This window comes from Nerophis lumbriciformis, linkage group LG30, assembly GCF_033978685.3.
Source record: "Nerophis lumbriciformis linkage group LG30, RoL_Nlum_v2.1, whole genome shotgun sequence".
Lineage (NCBI taxonomy): Eukaryota > Metazoa > Chordata > Actinopteri > Syngnathiformes > Syngnathidae > Nerophis > Nerophis lumbriciformis.
This window is the reverse complement of record NC_084577.2, coordinates 24517480-24543108: the sequence shown is the minus strand read 5'-3', so window position 1 is coordinate 24543108 and position 25629 is coordinate 24517480. Positions and strand designations below refer to the sequence as shown.

General features: G+C 35.0%; 1 protein-coding gene across 1 annotated transcript in view; it reads right to left on the bottom strand.

Moving 5' to 3' along the window:
• The window catches only part of slco1c1 (solute carrier organic anion transporter family, member 1C1), a 49454-nt gene that overhangs the window by 17754 nt on the left and 6071 nt on the right, over positions 1 to 25629 (bottom strand). Inside the window, exons 2-8 of the mRNA XM_061925991.2 lie at positions 21316 to 21448; positions 21094 to 21215; positions 19539 to 19685; positions 17510 to 17608; positions 12688 to 12933; positions 6633 to 6797; positions 6328 to 6523 (exon numbers count right to left, since the gene is read on the bottom strand). Of these exons, the coding sequence (XP_061781975.1) occupies positions 6328 to 6523; positions 6633 to 6797; positions 12688 to 12933; positions 17510 to 17608; positions 19539 to 19685; positions 21094 to 21215; positions 21316 to 21448 (1108 nt within the window). The remainder of the gene's footprint in view (positions 1 to 6327; positions 6524 to 6632; positions 6798 to 12687; positions 12934 to 17509; positions 17609 to 19538; positions 19686 to 21093; positions 21216 to 21315; positions 21449 to 25629) is intronic.

The following is a 25629-nucleotide window of genomic DNA, read 5'->3' as shown; positions in this document are numbered from 1 at the left end:
CCACATTTTTGACCAAAAAATGTCCGACTTTTTGATTCTTGGAAAAAATCCCGACTTTTTAACACTAAGAAAAAAATCTAGATTTTTTGACACTAAGAAAAAAATCCAGATTTGTTGACAAAAAAATGTCCTATTTTTTGACACTTGGAAAAAAATCCAGACTTTTTGACACTTGGAAAAAATCCAGACTTTTTGACACTTAGAAAAAATCCAGACCTTTTGGCAAAAACATTTCCGACTTTTTGACACTTAGAGAAAATCCCGATTTTCTGACACTCAGAAAAAATCTCGACTTTTTGACAAAAAAATTGAGACTTTTTGACATCTAGAAAACAATCCCCACTTTTTGACACTTAGAAAAAATCCCAAATTTTTGACCAAAAAATGTCCGACTTTTTGATTCTTGGAAAAAATCCCGACTTTTTGACACTAAGAAAAAAATCCAGATTTTTTGACACTAAGAAAAAAATCCAGATTTTTTGACACTAAGAAAAAAATCCAGATTTTTTGACAAAAAAATGTCCTACTTTTTGACACTTAGAAAAAATCCAGACTTTTTTACACTTGGAAAAAAATCCAGACTTTTTGACACTTAGAAAAAATCCAGACTTTTTGGCAAAAACATTTCCGACTTTTTGACACTTAGAGAAAATCCCGATTTTTTTGACACTCATAAAAAATCTCGACTTTTTGACAAAAAAATTCAGACTTTTTGACATCTAGAAAACAATCCCCACTTTTTGACACTTAGAAAAAATCCCAAATTTTTGACCAAAAAATGTCCGACTTTTTGATTCTTGGAAAAAATCCCGACTTTTGACACTAAGAAAAAAATCCAGATTTTTTGACAAAAAAATGTCCTACTTTTTGACACTTAGAAAAAATCCAGACTTTTTGACACTTAGAAAAAATCCAGACTTTTTGACACTTATAAAAAAATCCAGACTTTTTGGCAATAACATTTCCGACTTTTTGACACTTAGAGAAAATCCAGATTTTTTGACACTCATAAAAAATCTCGACTTTTTGACACTCAGAAAAAAATCCTGATTTGACACTTTCAAAAAATGCAGATTTTTCTAAATTTAGAAAAAAATCCCGATTATTTGACACTTTTTAAAAAATCCCGACTTTTTGACACATAGACAAAATCCCGAATTTTTGATACTTGGAAAAAATCTCGACTTTTTGACACTTAGAAAAAATCCCGACTTCTTGACAAAAACATTTCCGACTCTAGAAAAAGAGGTCCTCAGTGTTCGTTCTTACAAAAACAACGTTGTTACAGTTTGGTTATTATACAGATTACAGAATATAAATTATGTATTGTTGACATTTTTTGAATGCATTTTTAAAGCGATTTAGAGGTAGAAGTGCGACCTTTTCTTTCAACTGTTTACAACCTTTTCTTTCAACTGTTCTGTAACCAAAGGCGATGGCTGTTTACGACCCCCCGTCCCTTAGAAACAGCTGTTGCCATGTAATCAGGGAAAGTCCAAATAAAAGAGGAGGCGTACAATCTTTCGTCGGAGTGTGGTCAGACTGTACAAAGAGTACAGTCCAGACGTCTCTCCTCAATTGAGCGAAATTTAATTTTGTCTCTGTTTAATTCCTTGCTTCTTTTCTTGTTTAATAGATGTCATCAGAGTTTGAACCTGACAACGACATTTTGAAAAATGATGGCCAACATTCCTGTTATCAACCAAATTACAGAATGGGTAAAGTTATTTATTTTAGTTTAAAGAACTACTATGAATGATGAATTTATTTATTTATTTATTCCGGCAGACAGACATAGGTAGCACCACTTCATCACTCCTTGTAATTTGACAGACATGCAACTGCACCCACCGAAAAGGGATACGGTAAAAAAGCAAGAATGCTTGTCCATGTCCCGCCCCTAATTTACAATCAATTTATAACTTGGTTGTATAGTCCAAGTTTCAACAGCAGATTTGATGGATACATGGCAAAAGTATAACATATGATAATGGATGATAATGACAAGTCGGTATACATACACCAATATGGATATACACTATATTGCCAAAAGTATTTGGCCACCTGCCTTGACTCACATATGAACTTGAAGTGCCATCCCATTCCTAACCCATAGGGTTCAATATGATGTCTGTCCACCTTTTGCAGCTATTACAGCTTCAACTCTTCTGTGAAGGCTGTCCACAAGGTTGCAGAGTGTGTTGATAAGAATTTTCCACCATTCTTCCAAAAGCGCATTGGTGAGGTCACACACTGATGTTGGTGGAGAAGGCCTGGCTCTCAGTTTCCGTTCTAATTCATCCCAAAGGTGTTCTATCGGGTTCAGGTCAGGACTCTGTGCAGGCCAGTCAAGTTCATCCACACCAGACTCTGTCATCCATGACTTTATGAACCTTGCTTTGTGCACTGGTGCACAGTCATGTTGAAAGAGGAAGGGGCTCGCCCCAAACTGTTCCCACAAGGTTGGGAGCAAGGAATTGTCCAAAATGTTTTGGTATCCTGGAGCATTCAAAATTATTTTCACTGGAACTAAGGGGCCAAGCCCAGCTCCTGAAAAACAACCCCACACCAAAATTATGATCCTTTGGATGGGTGGCCAAATACTTTTGGCATTATAGTGTATTTTGTTTGATTCGTTGATTTTTTTTTTTTCTTAGTCCACATGATGTCCAATTCATGTTTCTTCTTTTGTTATTTGATGTTACATAAGATTTAAGTAGTTCTTGTCATGCCTCACTTTGCAAACTATGAAATAAAAAGTCTAAATTATTAGATTATTCTTAATCATGAAACAAAAAGTTCAAATTATATAATCACGGAATAATATAATCACAGGATAACATTTATAAATTATGAGACAAAAAGTCCTAATCACAGGATAAATGTATAAATTATGAGATAAAAAGTCCTAATTATAGGATAAAATGTATAAATCATACACTAAAATGGAATATTCATGAGATAAAGAAGTGTAAATTGTAACTTAAAATTAAAATTTTTTAGATAAAATGTGAAGATGAGATAACATGTCATAATGACTGTTAAAAAGCTGATATTACAAGATAAAACAATCATGAGATAAAAAAAATTTGTTATGAGTTAAAAAGTTTAAATTATGAGATAACAAGTCCTAATCACAGGATAAAATGTATAGATTATAAGATAAAAAGTCCTAATCATAGGATAAAATGTATAAATCATACACTAAAATGGAATATTCATGAGATAAAGAAGTGTAAATTGTAACTTAAAATCAAAAAAAATTTAGATAAAAAGTGTAGATGAGATAAAATGTCATAATGACTGTTAAAAAGTTGATATTACAAGATAAAACAATCATGAGATAAAAAAATGTGTTATGAGATAAAAAGTTTAAATTATGAGATAACAAGTCCTAATCACAGGATAAAATGTATAGATAACGAGATAAAAAGTCCTAATCATAGGATAAAATGTATAAATCATACACTAAAATGGAATATTCATGAGATAAAGAAGTGTAAATTGTAACTTAAAATTAAAAAATTTTTAGATAAAAAGTGTAGATGAGATAAAATGTCATAATGACAGTTAAAAAGTTGATATTATGAAATAAAACTATCATGAAATTAAAAAAAATTGTTATGAGATAAAAAGTTTAAATTATGAGATAACAAGTCCTAATCACAGGATAAAATGTATAGATTATGAGATGAAAAGTCCTAATCACAAGATAAAATGTATAAATTATACACTAAAATGGAATAATCATAAGATAAAGAAGTATAAATTGTGACTTAAAATTTAATTTTTTTTTTAGATAAAAAGTGTAGATGAGATAAAATGTCACAATCACGGATAAAAAGTTGATATTATGAGATACAACAATCATGAGATGAAAAATGTAAATTATGAGATAAAAAGTTTAAATTATGTAATAATATAATCATAAAGTGTACCGTAAATTATGAGATAAAATGTTGGATTCAGGAGATAAAAAGTGTTAACGACAAAAAACTGTTATAATCATGAAACAAAAATGGCAAATTATGAGATAAAATGTTATTTATGAGATAAAAAAGTATAAATTATGAGATACAATGTTTATTATGAGATAAAATTGGAAATAAGATAAAATGTCAAACATTTGAAAAAGTCTTTGAATCATGAGATGAAATGTTAATTATGAGATAGAATGTTAATTATGAGATAAAACGTTTAAATTATGAGATAAAATGTTAATCATGAGATAGAATGTTAATTATGAGATAAAACTTTAAATTATGAGATAAAATGTTAATTATGAGATAAAAAGTATAAATTATGAGATAAAATGTCAATTATGAGATAAAACGTTTCAATTATGAGATAAAATGTTAATTATGAGATAGAATGTTAATTATGAGATAAAACGTTTAAATTATGAGTCAAAATGTTAATTATGAGATAAAAAGTATAAATTATGAGATAAAAAGTATAAATTATGAGATAAAATGTTAATTATGAGATAAAAAGTATAAATTATGAGATAAAATGTCAATTATGAGATAAAACGTTTCAATTATGAGATAAAATGTCATAATCATGAAACAAAAGTTGTAAATTATTAGAATTTTTTTTAATTATGAGATAAAAAGCATACATTTTGAAATGAAATGTTTATTATGAGATCAAATGTTAATTATGAGATAAATGTTTGAATTATGAGATAAAATGTTAATTATGAGATAAACAGTGTAAATTATGAGATAAAATGTTAATTTTGAGATAAAAAGGGTAAATTATGAGATCAAATGTCATAATCATAAAACAAAAGTTGTAAATTATTAGATAAAATGTTAATTATGAGATAAAAAGCATACATTTTGAAATGAAATGTTTATTATGAGATCAAATGTTAATTATGAGATAAATGTTTGAATTATGAGATAAAATGTTAATTATGAGATAAACAGTGTAAATTATGAGATAAAATGTTAATTTTGAGATAAAAAGTGTAAATTATGAGATCAAATGTCATAATCATAAAACAAAAGTTGTAAATTATTAGATAAAATGTTAATTATGAGATAAAAAGCATAAATTATGAGATCAAATGTTAATTGTGAGATCAAATGTTAATTATGAGATCAAATGTTTAAATTATGAGATAAAATGTTAATTATGAGATAAAAAGTGTAAATTATGAGATAAAATGTTAATTATGAGATAAAACGTTTCAATTATGAGATCAAATGTCATAATCATAAAACAAAAGTTGTAAATTATTAGATACAATGTTAATTATGAGATAAAAAGCATAAATTATGAGATCAAATGTTAATTATGAGATCAAATGTTTAAATTGTGAGATAGAATGTTAATTATGAGATCAAATGCTAATTATGAGATAAAAGTATAAATTATGAGATCAAATGTTAATTATGAGATAAAATGTTAATTATGAGATCAAATGTTTAAATTGTGAGATCAAATGTTAATTATGAGATCAAATGTTAATTATGAGATAACAAGTTTAAATTATGAGATCAAATGTTAATTATGAGATAAAATGTTTCAATTATGAGATAAAATGTTAATTACGAGAAAAAATGTTGGATTCATGAGATAAAAAGTGTTAACGATAAAAAATGTCATAATCATGAAACAAAAGTTGTAAATTATTAGATAAAATGTTAATTATGAGATAAAAAGTATAAATTATGAGATCAAATGTTAATTATGAGATCAAATGTTTAAATTGTGAGATAAAATGTTAATTATGAGATCAAATGTTAATTATGAGATAACAACTTTAAATTATGAGATCAAATGTTAATTATGAGATCAAATGTTAATTATGAGATCAAATGTTTAAATTGTGAGATGAAATGTTAATTATGAGATAACATGTTAATTATGAGATAAAACGTTTCAATCATGAGATAAAATGTTAATTATGAGAAAAAATGTTGCATTCATGAGATAAGAAGTGTTAACGATAAAAAATGTTATAATCATGAAACAAAAATGGCAAATTATGAGATAAAATGTTATTGATGTGATAAAAAGTATAAATTATTAGATAAAAGATAAAATTGTAAATAAGATAAAATGTCAAACATTTGAAAAAGTCTTAGAATTATGAGACTCCAAAATTAGTATCGGGGCATCTCTAAATAAAAAGACAAAATAATAAATTGGTGATATCGTATGGGATCAGCATCGGTCAATACTGAAGGCTCAAAGATTGGTATCATATCGGACGTGAACGCGTTGTATCGGGACGTAATTAATAATTATTATCATGACTATTTTTTTATTCCACAGTTTTGCATGTGTTTGAAGTGCTGGAGCCCTACAGCGTACCTGCCGTATGGGAGCGTCACGCCGGCCATCTTGGCGTTCTCGCAGCTCATGGCGAAGAAGAACAAGGAGAGGACGTAACCAATCAGAGACGTGACGAAGGCAAACTTGGCCGCTCCCATGATGTTCAGCTTCATCTTCTTCATCAGGAGGCCGCCGGAGAAGATCCCCAATGCCACGGCCGGAATGTTGATCACGCCTGGGGTGTGAGAGGACAAGGCGGGGGTCATCGCAGAGCACCACCATGCATCCCAGCGGGCATGTTCCTGTCCCTCAAACACATTGGGTGTGTTGTCTATGGTTCACACCCATGAGAAAGTTGGCCTTGGACGCAGACTGCCGGAAGTGCTGCTCGATGTACTTTGGCTTGTAGGTCACCATGCCGATGAGAGAGTTGAGCTGGATGATGGTCACGCACAAGTAGATCAGGTACACAGGATGGCCCAGCAGAGTCCGCACCGTCGGAACAAAGTCTGCAAAGTCCAATCAGTCCCACAATTAGTGACTCCGACAAATTGTGTGTCCAGACTTTTTTTCTACATCAATAAAATGGGACCGTCGTATGCAAACTGGCCAATACACAACAACAATTTATGAATCTTACCAGAACTTTCCTTCAGAAACAGGCTACTTAAGAAAAAAAGTAGCTATTATCATGATAGTGATAGTGATTAGTGATTCCCAGAGCCCCAAGAAAAGTCTGTGGGCTATAGAGCGTTTTCTATTGGGGCTCCAGTACTCTGGAATGCCCTCCCGGTAACAGTTAGAGATGCTACCTCAGTAGAAGCTTTTAAGTCCCATCTTAAAACTCATTTGTATACTCTAGCCTTTAAATAGACCCCCTTTTAGACCAGTTGATCTGCCGTTTCTTTTCTGCTCTGCCCCCCTCTCCTTCGTGGAGGGGGGGGCACAGGTTCGGGGGCCACGGATGAAGCGCTGGCTGTCTAAAGTCGGGACCCAGGGTGGACCGCTCGCCTGTGCATCAGTTGTGGACGTCTCTGCACTGCTGACCCGTCTGAGCTCGGGATGGTCTCCTGCTGGCCCCACTATGGACTGGACTCTCACTATTATGTTAGATCCACTATGGACTGGACTCTCACTATTATGTTAGATCCACTATGGACTGGACTCTCACTATTATGTTAGATCCACTATGGACTGGACTCTCACTATTATGTTAGATCCACTATGGACTGGACTCTCACTATTATGTTAAATCCACTATGGACTGGACTCTCACACTATTATGTTAGATCCACTATGGACTGGACTCTCTCACTATTATGTTGGATCTACTATGGACTGGACTCTCACTATTATGTTAGATCCACTATGGACTGGACTCTCACACTATTATGTTAGATCCACTATGGACTGGACTCTCACTATTATGTTAGATCCACTATGGACTGGACTCTCACACTATTATGTTAGATCCACCATGGACTGGACTCTGGAAGTTTTTGATGTTTTTTAGAGCGATTTTAGGCGGAATAGAGCGACTATCATTGGCTCCATTGTTAGCTGACTTTTACTAACCTTTTTTTGTTAACATTACATGTTATTATGAATGTTATTACATTACATATATACTTACAGCATGAATATAAAAAGACGATGGAGGTTTTTGATGTTTTTTTAGAGCGCTTTGTAGGCGGGATAGAGCGACTATCATTGGCTCCATTGTTAGCTGACTTTTACTAACCTTTTTTTAATATTACATGTTATCATGAATGTTATTACATTACATATATACTCAGACCATGAATATAAAATGACAATGGAGGTTTTTTATGTTTTTTAGAGCGCTTTGTCGGCGGAATAGAGCGACAATTATTGGCTCCATTGTTAGCTGACTTTTACTAACCTTTTTTAAAAATATTACATGTTATTATGAATGTTACTATATTACATATATACTTACAGCATTAATATAAAATGCCGATGGAAGTTTTTGATGTTTTTTAGAGCGCTTTGTAGGCGGAATAGAGCGACTATCATTGGCTCTATTGTTAGCTGACTTTTACTAACCTTTTTTTGTTAACATTACATGTTATCATGAATGTTATTACATTACATATATACTTACAGCATGAATATAAAATGACGATGGAGGTTTTTGATGTTTTTTTAGAGCGCTTTGTAGGCGGAATAGAGCGACTATCATTGGCTCCATTGTTAGCTGACTTTTACTAACCTTTTTTTTAATATCACATGTTATTATGAATGTTATTACATTACATATATACTTACAGCATGAATATAAAATGACGATGGAGGTTTTTGATGTTTTTTAGAGCGCTTTATAGGCTGAATAGAGGGACTGTCCTTGGCTCCATTGTTAGCTGACTTTTACTAACCTTTTTTAAAAATATTACGTTATTATGAATGTTACTATATTACATATATACTTACAGCATTAATATAAAATGCAGATGGAAGTTTTTGATGTTTTTTAGATCGCTTTGTAGGCGGAATAGAGCGACTATCATTGGCTCTATTGTTAGCTGACTTTTACTAACCTTTTTTAAAAATATTACATGTCATTATGAATGTTACTATATTACATATATACTTACAGCATGAATATAAAATGACGATGGAGGTTTTTGATGTTTTTTAGAGCGCTTTATAGGCTGAATAGAGGGACTGTCCTTGGCTCCATTGTTAGCTGACTTTTACTAACCTTTTTTAAAAATATTACGTTATTATGAATGTTACTATATTACATATATACTTACAGCATTAATATAAAATGCAGATGGAAGTTTTTGATGTATTTTAGATCGCTTTGTAGGCGGAATAGAGCGACTATCATTGGCTCTATTGTTAGCTGACTTTTACTAACCTTTTTTAAAAATATTACATGTCATTATGAATGTTACTATATTACATATATACTTACAGCATTAATATAAAATGCCCATGGAAGTTTTTGATGTTTTTTAGAGCGCTTTGTAGGCGGAATAGAGCGACTATCATTGGCTCTATTGTTAGCTGACTTTTACTAACCTTTTTTAAAAATATTACATGTTATTATGAATGTTACTATATTACATATATACTTACAGTATTAATATAAAATGCCGATGGAAGTTTTTGATGTTTTTTAGAGCGCTTTGTAGGCGGAATAGAGCGACTATCATTGGCTCTATTGTTAGCTGACTTTTACTAACCTTTTTTTGTTAACATTACAAGTTATTATGAATGTTATTACATTACATATATACTTACAGCATGAATATAAAATGACGATGGAGGTTTTTGATGTTTTTTTAGAGCGCTTTGTAGACGGAATAGAAGGACTATCATTGGCTCCATTGTTAGCTGACTTTTACTAACCTTTTTTTTAATATTACATGTTATTATGAATGTTATTAAATTACATAAATACTTACAGCATGAATATAAAATGACGATGGAGGTTTTTGATGTTTTTTAGAGCGCTTTATAGGCTGAATAGAGGGACAGTCATTGGCTCCATTGTTAGCTGACTTTTACTAACCTTTTTTAAAAAGATTACGTTATTATGAATGTTACTATATTACATACATACATACTTACAGCATGAATATAAAACGACGATGGAGGTTTTTGATGTTTTTTTAGAGCGCTTTGTAGGCGGAATAGAGGGACTATCATTGGCTCCATTGTTAGCTGACTTTTACTATCCTTTTTTTTAACATTACATGTTATTATGAATGTTATTACATTACATAAATACTTACAGCATGAATATAAAATGACGATGGAGGTTTTTGATGTTTTTTAGAGCGCTTTATAGGCTGAATAGAGGGACTGTCATTGGCTCCATTGTTAGCTGACTTTTACTAACCTTTTTTTGTTAACATTACATGTTATTATGAACGTTATTACATTACATATATGCTTACAGCATGAATATAAAATGACGATGGAGGTTTTTGATGTTTTTTAGAGCGATTTATAGGCTGAATAGAGGGACTGTCATTGGCTCTATTGTTAGCTGACTTTTACTAACCTTTTTTTTAATATCACATGTTATTATGAATGTTATTACATTACATATATACGTACAGCATGAATATAAAATGACGATGGAGGTTTTTGATGTTTTTTTAGAGCGCTTTGTAGGCGGAATAGAGCGACTATTATTGGCTCCTTTGTTAGCTGACTTTTACTAACCTTTTTTTTAATATTACATGTTATTATGAATGTTATTACATTACATAAATACTTACAGCATGAATATAAAATGACGATGGAGGTTTTTGATGTTTTTTTAGAGCGCTTTGTAGGCGGAATAGAGCGACTATCATTGGCTCCATTGTTAGCTGACTTTTACTAACCTTTTTTTTAATATTACATGTTATTATGAATGTTATTACATTACATAAATACTGACAGTATGAATATAAAATGACGATGGAGGTTTTTGATGTTTTTTTAGAGCGCTTTGTAGGCGGAATAGAGCGACTATCATTGCTCCATTGTTAGCTGACTTTTACTAACCTTTTTTTTAATATTACATGTTATTATGAATGTTATTACATTACATAAATACTGACAGTATGAATATAAAATGACGATGGAGGTTTTTGATGTTTATTTAGAGCGCTTTGTAGGCGGAATAGAGGGACTATCATTGGCTCCATTGTTAGCTGACTTTTACTAACCTTTTTTTGTTAACATTACATGTTATCATGAATGTTATTACATTACATATATACTTACAGCATGAATATAAAAAGACGATGGAGGTTTTTGATGTTTTTTTAGAGCGCTTTGTAGGCGGAATAGAGGGACTATCATTGGCTCCATTGTTAGCTGACTTTTACTAGCCTTTTTTTTAATATTACATGTTATTATGAATGTTATTACATTACATAAATACTGACAGTATGAATATAAAATGACGATGGAGGTTTTTGATGTTTTTTTAGAGCGCTTTGTAGGCGGAATAGAGCGACTATCATTGGCTCTATTGTTAGCTGACTTTTACTAACCTTTTTTAAAAATATTACATGTTATTATGAATGTTACTATATTACATATATACTTACAGCATGAATATAAAAAGACGATGGAGGTTTTTGATGTTTTTTTAGAGCGCTTTGTAGGCGGAATAGAGGGACTATCATTGGCTCCATTGTTAGCTGACTTTTACTAGCCTTTTTTTCAATATTACATGTTATTATGAATGTTATTACATTACATAAATACTGACAGTATGAATATAAAATGACGATGGAGGTTTTTGATGTTTTTTTAGAGCGCTTTGTAGGCGGAATAGAGCGACTATCATTGGCTCTATTGTTAGCTGACTTTTACTAACCTTTTTTAAAAATATTACATGTTATTATGAATGTTACTATATTACATATATACTTACAGCATTAATATAAAATGCCGATGGAAGTTTTTTATGTTTTTTAGAGCGCTTTGTAGGCGGAATAGAGCGACTATTATTGGCTCCTTTGTTAGCTGACTTTTACTAACCTTTTTTAAAAATATTACATGTTATTATGAATGTTACTATATTACATATATACTTACAGCATTAATATAAAATGTCGATGGAAGTTTTTGATGTTTTTTAGAGCGCTTTGTAGGCGGAATAGAGCGACTATCATTGGCTCCATTGTTAGCTGACTTTTACTAACCTTTTTTTAATATTACATGTTATTATGAATGTTATTACATTACATAAATACTGACAGTATGAATATAAAATGACGATGGAGGTTTTAGATGTTTTTTTAGAGCGCTTTGTAGGCGGAATAGAGGGACTATCATTGGCTCCATTGTTAGCTGACTTTTACTAACCTTTTTTAAAAATATTACGTTATTATGAATGCTACTATATTACATACATACTTACAGCATGAATATAAAACGACGATGGAAGTTTTTGATGTTTTTTAGAGCGCTTTGTAGGCGGAATAGAGCGACTATCATTGGCTCCATTGTTAGCTGACTTTTACTAACCTTTTTTTTACGAGTTAAAATGCACAAAAAAATAAGAAACATGTGTTTTTGTCCTACATTAGGGTGGAAATGATAGAAAAAAATTCCTCAAAAAGTGCAGTTCTCCTTTAAATTTGTATTAGGTTGCTTCGATGGATCATTCAATGAGTTTAACTAAAAGAAATGGATAGAATCCCGCATGGCGAGAAAATGTAATATTAGTGGCTGCTAAAAGGAGTAAAAAAAACCTAAATACTGTAAAAAGCCGCTTTAAACAGGGGGCCCCTAAAACTGCATCTCCATTGGTTCATAGAAAAAGACTTTCTTTGTTAACAAATGACATTTTGAACTAACAAACATGCATTCTGTTATTGTTGTGAATATGCCAGCTTCAAACACATGTTTATTCCAGCTTACCTTTTGCCATCTCTATGAAACTCATGTGCTCCTCAGCAGGGTACTTGTGCTTGACGGGGGCGCAGTCTTTCATTAGACCGCTCTGCTCCGGCTTGTCTGGGCCGGGGTCGCTGCCTGGGACGTGCAAAGAGCGTGGTAGGAACCAGAAGGGAATGGCAGAGAGCAGGGTGATGATGCCTGCTATCAGGTAGCCCAACCACCAGGCTCCAACCCAGCGGGAATCCGCTGGGGTTATAGTGATGCTTTCTGGGTAAAAAGACAGCATGTGGAATCGGTTTTACAACTTTGATGCATACTACTGCTGTTTGCTCAAGGAAATTAAATCAGTGTTGTCTAAACTGCTGCAGCGGGGACATTTGCGGCCTGCAGTTCATTTTTTACAGGCCTGTGGCACATTTCACAATAACTATTAAAACAAAAAAAGCATTAAAAAAGGGAAATAAAAAAGCAAATGTTATGAGAAAAAGATGCAGTGTTGATTCTAATAGCACAAAGCTGCCATGCAAGCAGTTTTTTCCTGTAAAGCTGTCGTTGCTCAAAAAAATAATAATGAATTAAAATCAATGTTTTTGTTGACAAAAATGGCAAAAACATGAAAAATAAATAAAAACTTAAAATCGACAGGTAGAGAGACTTTTTTTTTTTTTTCTTCCGAGTGTATTATGAATAATTCTTCATCTAAACGGGAAGATATATATAAACATCCCATCAGTCGGCATCCAAGTGAGAGCAGACATTGTACAGTAAGTGATTGTGTTATAATAAATTAATAAAAAAACGTATAATCGACGGGTAGATCCGAAGTTGATCGAGATACTTTTTTATTTTTAACTTCCGAGTGGATTATGATTAATTCTTCATCTAAATGGGAAGATATAAACATCCCACCAGTCGGCATCCCAGTGAGATCAGACATTGTACAGTAAGTGATTGTGTTATTATAAATTAATAAAGACTTATAATCGACAGGTAGATCCGAAGTTAATCGAGATACTTTTTGTTTTTACTTCCCAGTGGATTATGATTAATTCTTCATCTAAACTGGAAGATATAAACATCCCATCAGTCAGCATCCCAATGAGATCAGACATTGTGCAGTAAGTGATTGTGTTATTATGTTCGTAGTTTGCAGTGCTAATTAAAAAAAAGAAGACTTATCTGACTTATTTTTAACACTTAATGAGGGTTTTTCTTTTTAACTGTCATTGCTCAAAAAATAATAATCAACGAAAAATAAATGTTATAAATTATTGACCAATTTAAGGCTCCAATTTCTTTACATCAAATATTCCACTTTGAAAATCTTTTTGGGGAGAAAATATCGCATAATTTGTGTTTTTGCCATAAAAGCAGGGTTTTGACAAATCGACATAAACATAAAAAAATTATAACTTTACAGATAGACCTGAAGTTGATCTACAGATTTAAGCATAGAGTAAAAAAAAATATATATATAGATAGATATGACTTATTTTTAACACTTTTATGAGTGGGACCCTTTGATCCCCAATAATTTTAGTGGATTTTTTTTTTCTGTCATTGCTTAAAAAATAATAATGAATGAAAATAAATGTTATGATTTATTGACCTATTTAAGGCTCCAATTACTTCACATCAAATATTCCACTTTGAAAATCTTTTGGGGGGAAAATATCACATATTTTTGTGTTTTTGCTATAAAAACAGGGTTTTGACAAATAGGTCATAAGACATAAAACATATTAACTTTATATCAACAGATAGATTGAAGTTGTTTCAGAGATTAAAGCGTTGAATGAAAAAAAAAAAAAGTATATATATATATATATATATATATATATATATATATATATATATATATATATATATATATACATATACATATAGATATATATGTACAGTATATAGGTATATGTATATATACCTATATATGTATATATATATATATATATACATGTATATATACATACAGTATATATGTATGTATAGGTATATATATATATATATATATATATATATATATATATATATATATATATATGTATATATATATATACACATATATAGAAATTTACTCATTTCTAACACTTTTATGACTGAGGCCCTTATGGGTACCAAATAATACAATAATAATAATTTCATTTTTTTAACTGTCATTGCTCAAAAAATAATAATGAATTAAAATAAATGTTATGATTTATTGACCTATTTAAGGCTCTATATACTTCACATCAAATATTGCACTTTGAATATATTTTGGGGGAAAATATTGCACAGTTTGTGTTTTTGCTATAAAAATAAGTTTTGACAAAAAGGGCATACAACATAAAAAAATAATAATAATTTGATATTGACAGATAGACCTGAAGTTGATTTAGAGATTAAAGCGTTGAATAAAAATAAATAAATAATAATATGTGACTTGTTTTTAAAATGTTGATGACTGGGACCCTTCCAGGTCGTGGAGACCCGTAAAGGTTAAAAAATCGATATATTGTTTTCTATATGAAAATGACCGCTTCAATTTTTCAGTGTTAACAGTTTGTTTAAAATGTCATGTCGTCACAGCAGAGCAGTGTTAGCTAATGTGACCTGCGCCAGGTCATGTCAATAAATATGGCAAACTGTTGTTTAAAGACTGTGCACACAACCTAAAATGCATATTGTCATTGGAACATCTAATGAATGATGTAAATGCGAGAGGATACTCCGTCATTTGAGAGCTCACCTGCTTGTGCAGCACTTTATTTGATTGGAAGCTGCTGTGATGCTAATCCTGCACACCTGTTCTGACTCCCCTGCAACAACACCTGCTGCACGGTTCGGGTTCGATACCATCACACCATGTTTTATGAAAGGGGGCTTTATTTTTGCTCTTGGAAGTCTTATTTTTTTTGCTTGGCTAGTGTTTACAAGAAACAAATCCCATGCTCCCTTCCAGTCTTCTGTTTGATTGATTGATTGAAACTTTTATTAGTAGATTGCACAGTACAGTACATATTCCGTACAATTGACCACTAAATGGTAACACCCCAATAAGTTTTTCAACGTGTTTAAGTCGGGGTCCACGTTAATCAATTCATGGTAAAAGTACAGTATGTTATTATTGACAGTGGTTAGTTAGTGCAGATCCATCATCCAATCAGGATCGGCTAATTGTTATGGAAAAAGTGCGCGATCGTCATTGCAGATTAATGCCTTTTAATGCTAATATTGTATTTTTAGTACCCAGTTTGACTAGCTGGCAGCTAATTGTCTATCTTCCATACAGTACACTCCCCTAACTTAATAACAAACACCTCCATTACAGCAAATAAATTAAGTATTTTAGGAATCATTATCAAGTATTAGAACGGCGTTGAACATGTTACAAATCGAGCGAAGGCAGGAGCAGGAATGCTAACAGGACGAGTTAGCTGCTAGGTTATCTAGCTGCTAAGCTAGTTAGCTGCTAGGTTATCTAGCTGCTAGGCTAGTTAGCTGCTAGGATAGTTAGCTGCTAGGTTAGCTAGCCGCTAAACTAATAGAATAGAATAGAATAGAAGTACTTTATTGATCCCTGGGGGAAATTCAGCACCACAGTTCGCTCACAATAGACAATATTAATAATAATAAATAATATAATATATACAATATATTATATATATATAATATAAATATATTCTACATTTAAGTGCAATAATTAGATGCTAGGTTAGCTTGCTGCTAGGCTAGTTAGCCACTAGGATAGATAGCTGCTAGGTTAGCTAGCTGCTAGGCTAGTTAGCCATTAGGCTAGCTAGCTGCTAGGGTAGTTAGCTGCTAGGTTAGCTAGCTGCTGGGCTAGTTAGCTGCTAAGTTAGCTATCTGCTAGGCTAGTTAGCTGCTAGGTTAGCTATCTGCTAGGCTAGTTAGCGTCTAGGCTAGTTAGCTGCTAGGTTAGCTAGCTGCTGGGCTAGTTAGCTGCTAAGTTAGCTATCTGCTAGGCTAGTTAGCTGCTAGGCTAGTTAGCTGCTAGGTTAGCTATCTGCTAGGCTAGTTAGCGTCTAGGCTAGTTAGCTGCTAGGTTAGCTAGATGCTAGGCTAGTTAACTGCTAGGTTAGCTAGATGCTAGGTTAGCTAGCTGCTAGGCTAGTTAGCCACTAGGCTAGTTAGCTGCTTGGTTAGCTAGCTGCTAGGCTAGTTAGCCGCTAGGTTAGCTAACTGCTAGGGTAGTTAGCTGCTAGGTTAGCTAGCTGCTGGGCTAGTTAGCTGCTAAGTTAGCTATCTGCTAGGCTAGTTAGCTGCTAGGTTTGCTATCTGCTAGGCTAGTTAGCATCTAGGCTAGTTAGCTCCTAGGTTAGCTAGATGCTAGGCTAGGTAACTGCTAGGTTAGCTAGATGCAAGGCTAGTTAGCTGCTAGGTTAGCTAGCTGCTAGGCTAGTTAGCTGCTGGGTTAGCTAGCTGTTAGGCTAGTTAGCTGCTAGGCTAGTTATCTGCTAGGTTAGCTAGCTGCAGGGCTAGTTAGCTGCTAGGTTAGCTAGCTGCTAGGCTAGTTAGCTGCTAGGCTAGCTAGCTGCTAGACTAGTTATCTGCTAGGTTAGCAACACTAAATTGGCCCAAGTGTGTGAATGTGAGTGTGAATGTTGTCTGTCTATCTGTGTTGGCCCTGCGATGAGGTGGCGACTTGTCCAGGGTATACCCCGCCTTCCGCACGATTGCAGCTAAGATAGGCTCCAGCAACCAGCGGTTGAAATGGATGGACGGATGGTCCATCAAAATGGCACCTGCATGTTTTGATTTAAAGTTTGGACACCCCCGCCTTATCACAACATCCCCACTAGTGACATACTGCCGGTCGCTCTCTGCAACAAAGCTGACTTACCCAGTTTTACGAATCCGATGTCCACGTAGATTTTTGCACAGAGGGACCCCAAGAGGTAGCCAAAGACAGGCCCCACCACAGAAATGGTCTGCACGCAGCCTGGAAGACGCAAAAAAGATGACTAAAAAGAGAGATAGTGTGGACAAATGTCACATCCATAATAATGTCATAAAGTAGCACACTTGATACTTGATATGTGCTCTCAGGACTGATGGTGGAGTTGTGGAACAAATGTCAACAATACACACCCACATCCCTTTAATGTTACATAACATTTAATTAGAATCTTTATTACTTAGAATATGTTCCCCTAGTGTCCAAATAACTCTAAATTAAGTCTTTGTTACTTAGAATATGTTCCCCATACTAAAGTGTTACCAAAAACATATAACTTTGTCTTGAATTTGAAAAAGAAAAAAACATTTTAGTTTTCACTAAAGAAGGGTTCGGTGAATCCGCATATGAAACTGCTGGGGGTTGGTACCTCCAACAAGGTTAAGAACCACTGATATATATATATATATATATATATATATATATATATATATATATATATATATATATATATATATATATATATATATTTATACATATGTATGTATGTATGTATGTATGTATGTATGTATGTGTGTATGCATATATATATATATATGTATGTATGTATGTATGTATGTATGTATGTATGTATGTATATGTATGTATGTATGTATGTATGTATGTATGTATGTATGTATATATATATATATGTTTGTATGTATGTATGTATGTATGTATATATATATATATATATATATATATATATATATATATATATATATATATATATATATATATATATATATATATATATATCAAAACTCATTTGTATACTCTAGCCTTTGAATAGCCCCCCTTTTTTATGGATGGGGTGCTGGCTGTCCGGGGTCGGGACCCAGGGTGGACCGCTCGCCTGTATATCGGTTGGGAACATCTCTGCGCTGCTGACCCGTCTCCGCTCGGGATGGTTTCCTGCTGACCCCACTGTGGACTGGACTCTTACTGTTATGCTGGATCCACTATGGACTGGACTCTCACAATATTATGTTAGACCCACTCGACATCCATTGCATTCGGTCTCCCTAGAGGGGGGGGGGGGGGTTACCCACATATGCGGTCCTCTCCAAGGTTTCTCATAGTCATTCACATCGACGTCCCACTGGGGTGAGTTTTTCCTTGCCCTTATGTGGGCTCTGTACCGAGGATGTCGTTGTGGCTTGTGCAGCCCTTTGAGACACTTGTGATTTAGGGCTATATAAATAAACATTGATTGATTGATATATATATATATACACACACTTGTATATTGAAGAAAAATGGGCTGCATGGTCAAAAAGTTAAATTTTGATCTCATCACTCCAAATTACTTTGTTCCAGAAGTTCTGAGGCTTGTCTCTGTGCTGTTTGGCGTAATGTAAGCGGGATACTTTGTGACATTTGCGCAGAAATGGCTTTCTTCTGGCGACTCGACCATGCAGCCCATTTTTTCTTCAAGTGCCTCCTTATTGTGCATCTTGAAACAGCTACACCACAATTTTTCAGAGAGTCCTGTATTTCAGCCGAAGTTATTTGTGGATTTTTGTTTGCATCTCAAACAATTTTCCTGGCAGTGTTGTTTCAGTTTCACAAATTCCTATTGAGTCTGTTTAGCTGATTGGAGAGCTGGCTTCCGCAGCTAGTGGGTCCATGACGGTGACTTCTGTTTTGTTTGATCAACCGTTTTACTGCCTTGTTACAGACACCGTTTGGAAACAATTAAGGTATGTAAATAAACATTTACAGAATCTTTCTGTAAATGTATATATCTGTGACTTATATGTAAAATTATGTTTTTCTTCTAAATGTAAACAGTAAGATAAGGCAGCATTAATATTAACAGTAGCTGTTCCTAAATGAACTACAATGGGCCTTTTACATGTAAAAAAACATCCCTTTTGTCATTGATATATTGTAGATGTAGTATATTTTTCTGCCATACAGGGAGTTTTCTTACCCACGTACAATGCAGCGTTCTCCTCAGTGGCAAAGTCGTCTATGTAGGAGATCCCAAGGGGTTGGACAGGAGTCTCTCCAATCCCTCGAAGGACGTTTCCGAGCAGCACATAGATCCACATGGAAAGGTTAGAATCTCCTTCGCAACCTGGAGAAGAGGATCACATTACTGTGTCTGAATATGCCTGTACACACACACACACACACACACACACACACACACACACACACACACACACACACACACACACATTCTTACATTTGTTACCTTCTTGAGACCTCCGAAAAAGGCCTACCGCTTTAGGACCACCCTTTCTAGATATATAAAGATTTGTATTTACAACATTAATAATATATACATACTATGCAAATATAAAAAAAAGCTTGTTGTGTTTGAATTTCACAAGAAAAAGGTCCCAATTTCACAAGAAAAACTTAGAATTTTGGCAGTATCATAATAAACGTCGTAATTTTACTCAACGCAAGTCAACATTTTACAAGAAAAACTGAACATTTGTGCAATATTATGATAAAAGTTGGAATTTTACTATATGACAGTCGCAGTTTTACAAGAAAAGTTTAACATTTTGACAATTTTATGAAAAGAGTCGTAACTTTACTCGACAAAAGTCACAATTTTTACAGGACAACTTTAAAATGTGGGCAATATTATAATAATAATCGGATTTTTACTGGGCAAAACTGTGACAAAAGTCATAATTTTACTCAAAACATGTCACTATTTTACAAGAACAACAGCAAAATTGGCAATAGTGTGATAAAAGTCAAAATTTTATATGACAAATGTCACCATTTTGCATTAAAAAGTACGGTAATAATTTTACATAAAAAAGAGAAAATATTGCAATATTACAGACACAGAAGGAATATGAGATATTGTTTCCAATTTTATAAGAAAAAAGTCAACACATTGTGAAAAAAAGTTTTTATAAAACAATTTTGGGGATTTTTTTGTTTTTAATCTTCATTATTTCCTTCAAGTTATGACATGTCTATATACATTTTATTTTTTTTAATTAATTTTGGCCAAAGGGGGCGCAGTTCAATTTCTTACACACACTTGTTATTACATATGTTGGCCAGAGGGGGAGCACTTCACATTTTTACACACACTTGTTATTTCATATGTTGACCAGAGAGGGAGCACTTCACATTTTTATACACACTTGTTATTACATATGTTGGCTAGAGGGGGAGTACTTCAATGTTTTACACACACTTGTTATCTCATATGTTGACCAGAGGGGGAGCACTTCACATTTTTACACACACTTGTTATTTCATATGTTGACCAGAGGGGGAGCACTTTTAAAACCGACACACAGTCAATTTGAAAAATCCGTCCTTTTTTGGGACCACCCTCATTTTGATAGATTTCACCACCAGGGGTGCATATGAGACATTCTCTATTAGATGCAATGGTTTTCCGTATTGGGACCATGATTTATGTCATCGCTTGTTCACACCTCCTCATATGGGAGCTACTTTTCCTTGTTGATGTCTCAAGAAGGGTGGAAATACAAGAGCACACACACCTGCGGCTGGCACTTCGGGCAATTCACTATTTTGTCTGAGGTCAGTTGTTGAGCCCGCTGAACAAGGGGAGGTGTTGAGGGTTGAATTCACGACCCACCGTGCAGACGATTCATATTCATAACTGTAAAGAAAAGTTACACATTTTCGAAATAAAAAAAACCCATTTCGCCCTAAGAGAGGGTGTGAATGAAGTATAGATTTTTTTAAAGCTCTTTACTTACCGTCCGGTGATGAAGTGAGGCAGCGCGATGATGAAGGTGCCGATGGACATCAGCACACAACCCACCGCGATGATCTTTGGCCGATGGAGCTTGGCGCCAAAGTAACTGACGAAAGCGATGACCAACAGGTTGCCTGGCGGAATATGTGTGCAAAATATTAGGGACTTTATGGGAAACACAGACAGTTGTACAAACCCCAGTGAAGTTGGCACGTTGTGTAAAGGGTAAATAAAAACAGAATACAATGATTTGCAAAATCCTTTTCAACTTATATTCAATTGAATAGACTGCAAACACAATATATTTAACGTACAGTTGGTCGCTACATCTGTAAGTGCAAGTTAAAACTCTAGTATGCGCCACACGGCGGTGAGGGATGTCTTGTCTTTGTTTTTTTGTGTCTTGTGAATTTCATGTTTTAGTTTGAAAAGTAACTCTCCTTTCGTTTCAGGTCACTTGCCCTTCCTTATGTGTCATCAGTCTGACGTCATCCCTGATTGTGTCTTATAAGCCCACGCCTCCCTTTGTTCTGTGCCAGAATGTCTCGTGCATCTCCAGCATCATACCCAAGCCTTGTCTCGTCTTGTTATCCAGATCCTGAATTTCCAAGTTGGTATTTTGAGTTTTCCTTTTCTCCTCTTAAGCAGAGTGAATTTTTGTTTGTTAAGTTTTGAAGTCACAGTGGTGAGTTCAGTTTACTTTTACCGTCTCTTCTTTTCCTCATTTTTGAGCATACTTGCCAACCTTGAGACCTCCAAATTCGGGAGATTTTGGGGGGTTGGGGTGGCCGGGGGCGGGGTTAAAGGGGGAGGAGTATATTTATAGCTAGAATTCACTGAAATTCAAGTATTTCTTATATATATATATATATATATATATATATATATATATATATATATATAAATACAATAAATACTTGACTTTCAGTGAATTCTAGCTATATATATATGCATTTTATTATGCATATATATATATATATATATATATATATATATACATATAAATAATATGAATACTTGAATTTCAGTGTTCATTTATTTACACATATACACACATAACACTCCTCTCTACTCATTGTTGTATTTGAAAGTGCAATGCTTTGCAGCCAGTAGCACAGCCTTTGAAGGAGCATAGGTATGTGCAGTGTAATATTCTGGGTTGGAGTCAATAACCAGGCGAGGTGATGAAGTTACGTCTCTTTACTTCATACGTCTCGTCTCGATTACTGTAACGTATTATTTTCGGGTCTCCCTATGTCTAGCATTAAAAGATTACAGTTGGTACAAAATGCGGCTGCTAGACTTTTGACAAGAACAAGAAAGTTTGATCATATTACGCCTATACTGGCTCACCTGCACTGGCTTCCTGTGCACTTAAGATGCGACTTTAAGGTTTTACTACTTACGTATAAAATACTACACGGTCTAGCTCCATCCTATCTTGCCGATTGTATTGTACCATATGTCCCGGCAAGAAATCTGCGTTCAAAGAACTCCGGCTTATTAGTGATTCCCAGAGCCCAAAAAAAGTCTGCGGGCTATAGAGCGTTTTCTATTCGGGCTCCAGTACTATGGAATGCCCTCCAATTAGAGATGCTACCTCAGTAGAAGCATTTAAGTCCCATCTCAAAACTCATTTGTATACTCTAGCCTTTGAATAGCCCCCTCTTTTTTTAGATCAGTTGATCTGCCGTTTCTTTTCTTTTCTCCTCTGCTCCCCCCTACCCCTTGTGGAAGGGGAGACACACAGGTCCGGTGGCCATGGATGGGGTGCTGGCTGTCCGGGGTCGGGACCCGGGGTGGACCGCTCGCCTGTATATCGGTTGGGAACATCTCTGCGCTGCTGACCCGTCTCCGCTCGGGATGGTGTCCTGCTGGCCCCACTATGGACTGGACTCTTACTATTATGTTGGATCCACTATGGACTGGACTCTCACAATATTATGTTAGACCCACTCGACATCCATTGCATTCGGTCTCCCTAGAGGGGGGGGGGTTACCCACATATGCGGTCCTCTCCAAGGTTTCTCATAGTCATTCACATCGACGTCCCACTGGGGTGAGTTTTTCCTTGCCCTTATGTGGGCTCTGTACCGAGGATGTCGTTGTGGCTTGTGCAGCCCTTTGAGACACTTGTGATTTAGGGCTGTATAAATAAACATTGATTGATTGATTGATTCAGAACCGACTCCCACACTTGCCCATGACACATTTGTGCTTTGTTTTAAAGATGGGATATTTGGATTTACATTATATGAAAACAAATTTGAAAAGGAATTTTACCTTTGCAACCTCATTGTACTATTGGCTAAGTTTTATATTCATAAATGTAAGTTTCTCAATACCCGACCTGTTTTTTGTGCCTTTTAAAAAAGATTTAGAACTGTACATTAAAACACTCTCGACCTCTAACAACCAAAAAGCTGTGAAAACGATGATGCTGTGCTCCAAATTTGGATTATTTACGGAACTTGTGTGAGCCTATGGCTTTTGTTACACACACATATATATATATATATATATATATATATATATATATATATATATATATATATTGCATTCTTCTTTAGTTGCTTTATTGAGTTTACAAACCCCCTGGCGCTGTTTTGAACTTTTTCTGTACTTGTTTTGATTTTTGTTCTTGTTTTGATTGTATGTAAATGTTGAATGTTATAAATAAAGGTTTTGAAAAATAAAATAAAATAAAATAATGACTCCCACACTTGCTGTCAGAGTGCACAATACAACGTAAACCGTTGGCCAACCAAAAAGTACCCTCCATCCATCCATCCATCTTCTTCCGCTTATCCGAGGTCGGGTCGCGGGGGCAGCAGCCTAAGCAGGGAAGCCCAGACTTCCCTCTCCCCAGCCACTTCGTCCATCTCTTCCTGTGGGACCCCGAGGCGTTCCCAGGCCAGCCGGGAGACATAGTCTTCCCAACGTGTCCTGGGTCTTCCCACCTCCATACCGGTCGGACGTGCCCTAAACACCTCCCTAGGGAGGCGTTCGGGTGGCATCCTGACCAGATGCCCGAACCACCTCATCTGGCTCCTCTCCATGTGGAGGAGCAGCGGCTTTACTTTGAGCTCCCCCCCGGATGGCAGAGCTTCTCACCCTATCTCTAAGGGAGAGCCCCGCCACCCGGCGGAGGAAACTCATTTCGGCCGCTTGTACCCGTGATCTTGTCCTTTCGGTCATAACCCAAAGCTCATGACCATAGGTGAGGATGGGAACGTAGATCGACCGGTAAATTGAGAGCTTTGCCTTCCGGCTCAGCTCCTTCTTCACCACAACGGATCGATACAGCGTCCGCATTACTGAAGACGCCGCACCGATCCGCCTGTCGATCTCACGATCCACTCTTCCCTCACTCGTGAACAAGACTCCGAGGTACTTGAACTCCTCCACTTGGGGCAAGATCTCCTCCCCAACCCGGAGATGGCACTCCACCCTTTTCCGCTTGGCCAACCAAAAAGTAACCACAGAACACTATACCGTATAGTGTTCTGTGGTTACTTTTTGGTTGGCCAAGCGGATGTGACAACAGGCTGTCCTCAATCAGGTCCGCACCGACCTGGAGGGGGCGTGCCTTAAGTCCGACTGGAAATCGGGAGAAATTCGGGAGTATGGTTGTCCCGGGAGACTTTCGGGAGAGGCACTGGAATTCGGGAGTCTCCCGGAAAATTCGGGAGGGTTGGCAAGTATGTTAATTATTTCTCTAGATAGAAATCAGTGTAGAAGCTTTATAGTCCATTGTTTTCCCCTCCTTTTTGGCGCGTCTTTTGTTATTTAAATTCCATAGTTATATTCCTCGCTCGTGTAGTTAGAGATACAGTAGATATTTTTGTTTCCTCCTTTTGGAGTGATTTTCGGTTTGTTCACGTTTTGTGAAACCTTTTTCGCCTAGTTGTTAAAGTATAGCCGTTGTTGTATTGTCCTGACTCAAGAGGTGAAAAGTGAACTTTTCAAAAAATAAAAGCCTGCCGGATTATTCCCCACCTCTGCATCTGAGTCCTATTTCTGGCCCATGCCTGAAAGTATGCAAAGCAAAAGCCATTTATCAACAACACCCAGAAACGCCGCCGGCTTCGCTGGGCCCGAGCTCAGCTAAGATGGACTGATACAAAGTGGAAAAGTGTTCTGTGGTCTGACGAGTCCACATTTCAAATAGTTTTTGGAAACTGTGGACGTACATTAGGTGCACCGGGTTATAAGGCGCACTGTTGAGTTTTGAGAAAATGAAAGGATTTTAAGTGCGCCTTATAGTCCAAAAAATATGTTTACTGAGTGTTGTTAACCTCATAAGGCGCAAGGT